This window comes from Littorina saxatilis, unplaced genomic scaffold, assembly GCF_037325665.1.
Source record: "Littorina saxatilis isolate snail1 unplaced genomic scaffold, US_GU_Lsax_2.0 scaffold_712, whole genome shotgun sequence".
NCBI classification, from domain to species: domain Eukaryota; kingdom Metazoa; phylum Mollusca; class Gastropoda; order Littorinimorpha; family Littorinidae; genus Littorina; species Littorina saxatilis.
The window spans coordinates 25,001-35,000 of NW_027126624.1; the positions used below are offsets into that span (position 1 = coordinate 25,001).

Sequence of the window (10,000 nt, forward strand, 5' to 3'; positions counted from 1 at the left end):
GCTAAACGGCACTGCACCGGTCTCGGAGCTGTCGCCAGTGTCGGCAGACGACACATTGGATTCGCACGGCCACTTCAACTCCAGCCGTCTCCACTGCCACTGCCACAATCACATCCCAGCAAACGCTAACAACACTGTTTGCAAGGCCTGTGCACGTTGGTACCATCAACATCAACCAATATTTGTCCAGTCACCAAACCGAGAAGTGACCATCTGAAAGTTGTCGACTCGCCTGGCTCCGACTTGACTGTCATCCTATCGCGGAAGGATATGCTTTGCTGTTGTTGTTCCTTTTGGTTTCTTTTATCCTGTGGCCACTGCTTTTCTTTTTATCTGGTATATTTTGAAGTGACCATCATTTCGTTGTTCGAATTTATTTAATCAATGTTCAATATTAAACTTAACAGTGTTAACAAAGGCGAACTACTTTGTCCTAGTTTGAGAGTGTGTGTCATGGCGGAGGAATGAATGTCAAATTGAGTAAAGTGGTTTGAAGTTCTAAAGCGGGTTGATCCAAAGGCAATAGCGCTGTCGGTGACTTTTAGTTAGATCTGGCACAGAAGTATATAATGTAGGATAAACAGAATACTACATGGCTTGCTGTGTCGTACCAGATTTACACTCGTTGCTTTTTCAAATAGTGAACAGCTCGCTTTCGCTCGCAGTTCACTATTTAAAAAAACAACTCATGTAAAAATGGTACGACACAGCAAGCCATGTAGTATTCTCTATGTATGATAACATTAGGACGGTTTAATAGATCGGAGTAAACCCATTTTGAATCATCACTAGGTTACGATAACAGTGGAACGCTCCACTTGGAATCAGATTTGAAACAAATGTCTGTGTATTTGCTTTTTAAAGGCTTTGACTGATGGAAGTGAATTCCACACTGATGACCCTGAAAATGCAAGACTAGACTTGTACAAATCTAGTCGGGGGCGAGGTGGAATGAATTTACTAGAACCATACCTGTTGGTTGCTTTTTGAAACAGCGACAGAATGTACTCTGGGACTTCCTTGTTCATAACTCTAAACATGAATAATGATTTATTCAGTTTAAGCTGCTGGTTCAACGGAAGGAGGCCAAGCAGTTTCAGTTTTTCGTCAGTAGTGACAGATGAGTTAGGTATCATAAGTTTAACTGCACGACGATGGAGAGAATTCAGTTTGATCATGTGAACATCACTGCAGTTGTCCCATAACGTAGAAGCATAGCTTAAATGCGAAAGAATGTGTGCATGGTAAAATAATTTAAGAACTGAAGTGTCGACATAATATCGTAGCTGCGAGAATAAGAACATGTTTCTCGACAGCGTTTTGTTTATATTGTTTAAATGACATTTCCAGTTTAGCTCAGAATATATTGTGACTCCTAGAACCCGATGTTCACGCACTTGCTCAATCGGTGATGATCCAAGGTTAAGCTTTAGAACAAGTGGGGCCAGCTGATGTTTCTGTCTAGAAGTGATTACCATACTTTTGGTTTTTGCAGGATGAACTATCATAGTATTAGTGTTACACCAAGTAAACATTTCATCGAGGCTTCTTTGAAGTGATGACTCTAACAAGTTCAGATTTTTTTAGAAAGTGTACACAGATGAGTCGTCAGCAAAAAGGTCATTGATAACACGAGGATCAGAAATATGGAATGGCAAGTCATTAATGAATATACAAAACAAAAGTGGACCAAAAACGGAACCTTGAGGAACCCCACTTGTGACACGACCTGTAGTAGACAGTTTCCCATTAAGAAGGACATATTGCTTTCGATCACTTAAATAAGAACGAAAGAAGGCTAGAAATGGAGACTTAGGGAGATACGCGGATAGCTTTGAAAGTAATGTAGTATGGTCCACTGTGTCGAAAGCTTTCTTGAAGTCGAGGAAGACAGTGCCCACTATTTCAGACCGGTTTATGGCTGACAGCCAAGAATCACACATCTTAATAAGAGCAGTATGGCAAGAATGTTTTGGACGAAACCCAGATTGAGACGGGTGAAAAAGCTTACAGATCTCCATATACTGAAGTAAATGCTGGTGGACGTGCTTTTCAAGTGGTTTGGATAAAACCGATAAGACAGAAATTGGACGAAAGTTGTTGGGGTTCGACGCATCCCTAGTTTTAGGCAGTGGTACTACTTTGGCAGTTTTAAAAACGGTAGGAAATATAACATTTTCAATACATACATTGTACACGTATGAGAGAGAGAGAGAGAGAGAGAGAGAGAGAGAGAGAGAGAGAGAGAGAGAGAGAGAGAGAGAGAGAGAGAGAGAGAGAGAGAGAGAGAGAGAGAGAGAGAGAGAGAGAGAATGACAATGACAATGAAAATTATTTATTTAACGAGGGTAATAGATCAAGCTGCGGTCTGCATTTTTACATCCAGCCCTCACCCTAAAGAGGGACTAACTAAACAAACAAAAACATCTACATGTTAACAGTTAACTATACAGAAGGAACACATTATACATATGTACACACAAGCATTGTATAGAAGAAAATTATGAGTTCATTGATGTGAATTGTGTGGTATAGAGCAGAGCACACTGACGCAACATAAGCCATACATTGCAGTTAAAAGGAAATCAATCAAATAAGCAAGACATATTTGCATAGATCATCACACATCTATAAATGGTTGTTTGTTTTTAAGTCCCTTCATCAGAAAAGGGGTCTGTGTACATTATACCAAAAACGAGGGACGGGCATGTTGAATACAAACAAAATGAATACCTTTTAAGACAAATAACATTTATTTTGACTCCATGAAATAAGACAAATACGTAGTATCTGCTTTTAAAAACATTTGTGCTGGTAGTTTGCCACAGGAAGGTCGGAAGAGAGTTTCAGAGACTGCTACCTGAATAAACTAAACTGGACTTAAACAAGTCAATCCGAGGAATAGGAGTGTTCAATCTCATAGATTGGCGTGAATTCCTCATGGTAAATTTGGCACGTAGTGTTTCAGGTACACATCCAGTGATAATTTTGCTCATAAGGGTACCTTTATCATAGCCTAGTTTTTTCTTCAGAGGGAGAATGCCTACATTTATAGTCTAACTCACACAGGGTTGTTTTCTTTAATAAGACTACCACGAGCGCTCGTTTGTGTAATCTAATGTTTTTGTTTTCATGAATTATCACTTGCCGAGTCCCATTAGGTTGATGCGTAATCAATAATCGACTGAATATAAGAATTAACGAATAACTTCCTGGCTTCCAAATTGAGGAAGTGCTTAATTATAGATAGGAGATCAACTTTCTTGGACATGACTTTAGAAAGTTGTTCGATGTGGTGTGAACAAGACAGGTTGTTATGGATGATCACTCCCAATACTTTATGATGGTCGACCTTTTTCAACAATTTCATTATTGACATTTAAATCGTGAAACGTTGAGGTTATGTTCTGGTGTTTTTGTCTAGTTGTTTAGTGAGAAAATGAGACAGAGAAATAGAGAGACAGAGACAGAGACAGAGAAATAGAGAGACAGGGACAGAGACAGAGACAGAGAAATAGAGAGACAGAGACAGAGACAAAGAGACAGACGGAGCGATACAGAGAGAGACAGAGACAGAAAGAAAGACGGACAACCATCAACAGACACACAGGCACATGAACATACTGACGCAGGGCCGGACTAGGCTAAGAGGAGGGGGGGTTGCCAGCGGTGGTCCAGGGGGATGTTCCCCCTGGCGGGGTCAAGGGGCAGAGCCCCTTGTGGGGGTCAGGGGGCGAAGCCCCCTGAAGCTGATGGGTAGGTCATATTCTGAGATAGGAAAATGGTCGCTCCTTGCATGAAACGGCATAAAATAAACAATAATACAAAATGTTTTAAATAAGTGAGGTACATGTTTAGGCTAGGGGGGGGGGGGGGGTGCGCATCCCCCATAACCCCCCCGGTAGTCCGGCCCTGTGACGGACAGACGAACAAACTTGCAGGCAGACAGTTACCGTGACAGTAATATCCACAGATAATGGCAAAGACATGCATAGTGAGACAACGACAGAATCCCACAGCATAAACAAACGGAACACAAATTCGACATGTGTATTGCAGATAGGAAGGAGAATGCCATTTGTTTCCTTATGCGCATTATAGGCGCGGTGTTAAATGGGGTTTCCATGTATCTAACATGAATGTATTGATTAATGTAGTTTACTACACTCTTTGTCTGCAATTCATGTTCCTTAAATATGGTCAAGCGCGGCATTTTTAATGTCCACATTATGGTAACATATTCTGAGTTAGTTCTAATATAGCAAACGATAACAGACATGCCGAATAAATGGATGTCAAGCTTGACATGGCAAGCCTCGACCTCAGTAAGTGCCCTACTAAACAAAGAAAGTCGCGGGAGTTTACAATATAACGTTGTGTAATGTTTACATTTGTTTCTGTGTATGCATAGATGCATTCTTCTATTAAAGGATTAATAGATTGTTTTGATTGACGACTTGTGAATTTTGTCATTCATTGATTCATCTATTTATCTTTTGTTTTTTTGTAAGAAAGAGACAGACAGACAGACATACAGACAGACAGACACACAGACACACACACAGACAGACAGAAAGAGAAACAGACAGAGAGACAGAGAGACAGACACACAGACGGAGAGTGAGAGAGAAAGAGAAAGAGAGAGAGTGAGAGAGAGAGAGAGAGAGAGAGACAGAGAGACAGACAGGCAGCCGCAGAGAGAATGACGCAGACACACCCACACGCACACACACACACACACACACGCACACACACGCACACACACACACACACACACACACACACACACACACACACAAACCAACCATAAACGCACGCACGCACGCACGTACGCACGCACGCATGCCCACACACACACACAAACACACACACACACACACACATATATACACACACACACACACACACGCATACACACACACACACACACACACACACACACACACACACACACACACACACACACACACACTCACACATGGTATTCTATGATATACACACGTACAGAGTCATGCATGATGTTGTGATTATTATACGACAACAGCATCAGTATTCAGAATAGACAATATATTCAGTGTCCTTTTAATATCACCATCTTTTGTTTGTGATCTCGTCAAGTATCGAGAAAATAAAATGAAAGAGCAACAGTGTTTTGACAAAAGGACCGATACAACAATAAATGCTTGTATTGCATTATATCACACGGAAGTCAAACGAAAAGCAGCGACAATATGTACAGCAATACAAAACAGAGAATAACGTGTCCTTCAACATAAGCTGCAGGTATTCCATGCATCAGCAAATGTAAACTTCTATAGAGACACCAGTATCATCACCATCAAGTACGCCACAGTGTATGGCCACAACAGCGAAACAGCGCATATTTTAATAAGGAAACTTAACATATAGTTTAAAAACTGTCATGTGTTGTCAAAATCTGGGACAACGCCAACTTGTTTTCAATGTCTTTAAAAGAGAATGAAGGAAAGCACACTGTAATTACATCAATAGAATAGGCTTCTCTCCCCAGTGTCTGTTTTCTTCAAATAAAGAAAACGTGCACGAGAATATTACACAATATGAAGTCCACATTTGAATCGGAGTAACATTGGTTTCCATCAGTTGGTTCCTGATGCTTCTTTGTTTGCTCTGTGTCAGCCACATCGCACTGGAATGGATCCAACATTCTTACTTATTTACAGGTATCTACATATTGACATGACTAATAATACATTGGCTGAGCAAACCTTTTAACAAGACAGCACAGGGAGAAATGCATAATTTGGTTACAACAACGTCAAAGGCATGTTGTCCGTTGTGATGAGCCAGTCGGTGTGTATATATTTGTTGACATAAGCCATTAAGCCCAATTCCGTCTCACAAGAGGTGTATAACAGACCGATGGAATTATTTCACAAAAACAGCAATAATAACATGATGAACCACACTCGCAATAGCAGTCAAAAACATTAAAACAGTAAATGACACATTCAGATCATGTGAGTGACTGACTACTAGGGTTTAACGTCCTCTTGGACCAACTGGTCTATATTGGGACATGTATTGGTAATACGCTGAAGATATGGTGTGATACGTTGATTCGAACAAGCCCGCTGTGGCTGTCTTCTTCGACACACCAGCATTGGGTTTGTCTCGTCAAAGTATCGAAATACGATCATGATAATCAGAGACGAGAGATGATGCATGCGTGTCTTCATGTTTTCCAAGCCCTGAGACTTTCGCTGTGAACGTGGGATCTTTTTCGTGCGCATGTGTGCACACGGGGGTGTTCGGACACCGAAGAGAGTCTGCACAAAGTTGACTCCGAGAAATAAATCTCTCACCGAACGTGGGGATCGAACCCACGCTGATAGCGAGCAACTGGCTACAAAGCCAGCGCGCTACCAACAGAGCTAGGTCCCCGCCCCCATCTTGTGAGTGGTTAAATAGTTCATGTAAACCACACACAAATCATTGTGGTTAATACAACCATGGGCCATCGGGATCTCGTGTGACTTCCTTTGTTCATGCATGGCCTCGAATCGTTTGCGGTTTTCAAAGTTTTTATGAGACAAAATGATACATTTGAGTAACTTGTTAACGCATTGCCTTCAAACTTTCGAAGACCTAATGTCTTACATGACTTGAAATTCCGCATGTAGTTTACCACATGTGTTAGAGCAAAGCACTGAAAGTGTGAAGACAATGCGTTAACGAGTTACACACATGTATCATTTTGTGTCTCATTACCCGCTAAACGGCTTCAATAACAGTTACTGCCTTTTATACCTTCTGAGAGGATTGACACCTATACCGATCAGCATGCCTTAGCGTCCATGTTAGACAAGATATATCAACACAACTGGTTGTTTTGGGTGCAGATGTGATTGTTCTGTCTAATGACATGCTAAACATGTTTCGATTTAGTTGTTCTGATTTTTTTTCGATTTCATCGCGGGAACCTTGATTTTGCGAATTTGATTTTGGGAGGTGTCTGTGTTTTAGGATCCACTGTAATGCCAATACTTTATGTACACTCACTCTGTTTTCTGCACAAGGTAGGTGAATAAATGGCCTTTTCAGTCATATACTTGGTTTTACAATCAACAGCCTTATCAGACACGCATCTGCTTAGTGTTGTTATGACGGGTAGTATAGAAGCGAAATACATTCTTGAAAAAAGGCATGCTCCCCGTGGAAAGCAGCTGAAATGTTCTTGCAATAAGCATTCACACAAACGGATGTTTGTAATGTGTATAAGACCCTGACGGTGTCTGTGATCAGAAACTATTGGTTTACAGGATACGGACGGTGGCTTTAAGCAATTTCATATGGCGAATCAGAGTGTGTTGTCCTTGCAGCAGCTCTTGACTCAGAAGCTGGTTGGATGGGGTTGAGATAGTCGTCAGGTTTGGTACGGCGTGTTGCAAGACTGGAGTAACAATGACCACTGACACCAGACATGGGAGAGGTGTAAGGTTGGAGGTACCCATCAGACTCGCTGTCTGCCGCTTCATGGGATGATGTTTTCCCAGTCGCTGAGGCACCTGTGTGTACAACATATGCAATTTTGTCTGATATCTAATTGTCCGGAGCTTCTGTTATCAGAAAGGCATTTAAGTGATGTTGCAATTAAGCTTGTTCCGTTGGAACCAGTCGCGTATCGTGTCTGTCTCTGATGTATAGCGTCAACAGTCCATGTCCCAGTGTATGTCTGTCCGTCTACCCATAGATGTTTGTCGTTTGCATGTATTCAAGTTACTCACTACCTCGATCCCCAGTTCCAGAGGATTGGCTTTTATGTTTGTGTTGTTGGTCATTTGTTTTGAACTAAAATCTTGAAAAAGACCATATACCTGGTTCACCCGAATCGTCTATGACTTCAATGTAGGCGTGATGACTCTCGTCACTGACGACAACGCCGCGGTCTTGTTGTTCACGAGCAGGGACCGGTCTGAAAGTCACAGCATTGGCCGGACTTTGTCTTGCTGAGCGAGGGGCACACGCTGAAATGATATACCTACGTATTGGTTGGCATCGACATTGTTGCTTGGTTTCATGACCAAGTTTATTTCTCGAAAGAATATAGAATGAATTACAAGCATGGTAAGCTATAGGACCGTTTAATTTATGAAAAAAACACACAATATAACAATCAGAGTAATTCGACCCAAAAGTCTATCAAGTGGACAGACAGACAAATACGTATAATACAGACCATGCACCTAGCTCAGAAAAGCTCCTTTAATCAGTGACTGGCCGAATCGTTCTTGCCAGTGATATGGACTAATATCTTCTTCTTCTTCTTCTTCTTCGTTCATGGGCATAGACTCCCACGTTCACTCATGTTTTTGTGCACGAGTGGATTTTTACGTGTATGGCCGTTTTTACCCCGCCATTCTGGCAGCATACGCCGATTTCGGGGGAGGCATGCTGGGTGTTTTCGTGTTTCTATAACCCACCGAACTCTGACATGGATTACAGGATCTTTTCCGTGCGTAATTGGTCTTGTGCTTGCGTGTACACACGAAGGGGGTTAAGTCACTGGCAGGTCTGCACATAAGTTGACCTGGGAGATCGGAAAAAATCTCCACTCTTAACCCACCAGGCGGCCGCGGCCGGGATTAGAACCCTCGACCTTCCGATTAAGAGGCCGACGTCTTACCACCACGCCACAGCGCCCGTCATGGACTAAGATCAGTTCCTTCTCTGTATCATAATTAAATGTGTGTCTGTGTGTCCACTTGAGAGATATTTGGGTCGAAGTACTGTGATTGTATGTTTATTGTTTGTTTGTATCGTTATAGATTAAACGTTCCAATAACTTAGCATTTGTTTAAAAGACGATTTGCTCACAAACTGACATACGTCCTTACTAAACCAATGGGATTAAGACCATACTCGCTGCTTCCTGTGATGCGTGACGTTTTTATTTTTGTAAATGTTACAAGATCAAACTCAACTGGACTTTTTGCAAGAGCTGAAGTAGCAGCAGCAATGACACACGCATCATCATTATTATAGATCACAGCAGAGGTCGCAGTAAATATGGCAGAGGCAGCAGCAGCAGCAACAACAGCAACATCAGCAGTAGTAGTAGTAGTAGTAGTAGTAGTAGTAGTAGTTGTAGTAGTAGTAGTTGTTGTAGTAGTAGTACTTAGTAGTAGTAGTGGTGGTAGTAGTAGTGGTAGTAGTAGTAGTAGCGACGTAGCTTGCTGGGGATTGTACCGAGAGGCATAAATTCCGCAAACTGAACTTTAAAAAATCACAAAAAATCAACTCAGTGGTGAATGTTTTCTTTTAGTGTTTATAAACCTTCGCTTTATTGATTTTGAATAGAACATCATGAAATGACAATTTTTTTAAAAAAGTGACTGAGTCCAAGCGCAATGATTTCGGAAAACGTTCAGTGTTCATCACGTTCAATGCTTTGGCCAGCTCTAAGCATCCCAATCGCTTGCTGTCTCTCTCCTTCATCAAGTCGTGGCATGATTGCGATATCTGATACAGCCAAACAGCCAGTTGCATTTTATAGGGCCATACACTATCTTTTTTACGTTATTGTCTCCCGTTCAGCCCATTGTCTTTATTAGCACAGTGAGCTGTGGCTGGATCGGCAATACTGCAAAGCGCACGCTGACAGCGTTAAACATTTGCTCCGACACTCAAGATGTCAACTACAAATTACAGGTTCAATTTGATTTTCGTTTGAGAGCAAAATCGTTCAATGCACTATTTGCAGAATTTATGCCTTTCAGTATATGTACCAATCGTAATGTCGATCAGCGTCTTTGTTTTCTACAAGCCCGTTTTGTATGATACAGTGGTTTTGTTTTGTTTGTGTATTTTCCATCATATATCTTAATTTCATTGCTGTACTTTCTCCCGTTCATCTATTTATATATGGATGAAAACGATACTGTTTCTTAAAACTTACCCCTGGATTTCCGACAAAAAACGACGCCTAGTATTGCCGTAACAAGCAGCAAAGCGAGGCCAA

General features: G+C 41.5%; 1 protein-coding gene across 2 annotated transcripts in view; it reads right to left on the reverse strand.

Annotated features, from left to right (window-relative positions):
• Positions 1–5,007: 5,007 nt before the first annotated feature.
• Positions 5,008–10,000, reverse strand: part of LOC138955126 (uncharacterized) — a 6,507-nt gene continuing 1,514 nt past the window's right edge. Inside the window, exons 2-4 of one of the 2 annotated variants that reach the window (XM_070326800.1) lie at positions 9,938–10,000; positions 7,857–8,006; positions 5,008–7,547 (exon numbers count right to left, since the gene is read on the reverse strand). The exon at positions 9,938–10,000 is cut by the window's right edge and continues 24 nt beyond it. In XM_070326800.1, coding sequence (XP_070182901.1) covers positions 7,318–7,547; positions 7,857–8,006; positions 9,938–10,000 — 443 coding nt within the window. In that variant the 3' untranslated portion in view covers positions 5,008–7,317. The remainder of the gene's footprint in view (positions 7,548–7,856; positions 8,007–9,937) is intronic. The other variant, XM_070326801.1, reaches the window with a different exon arrangement.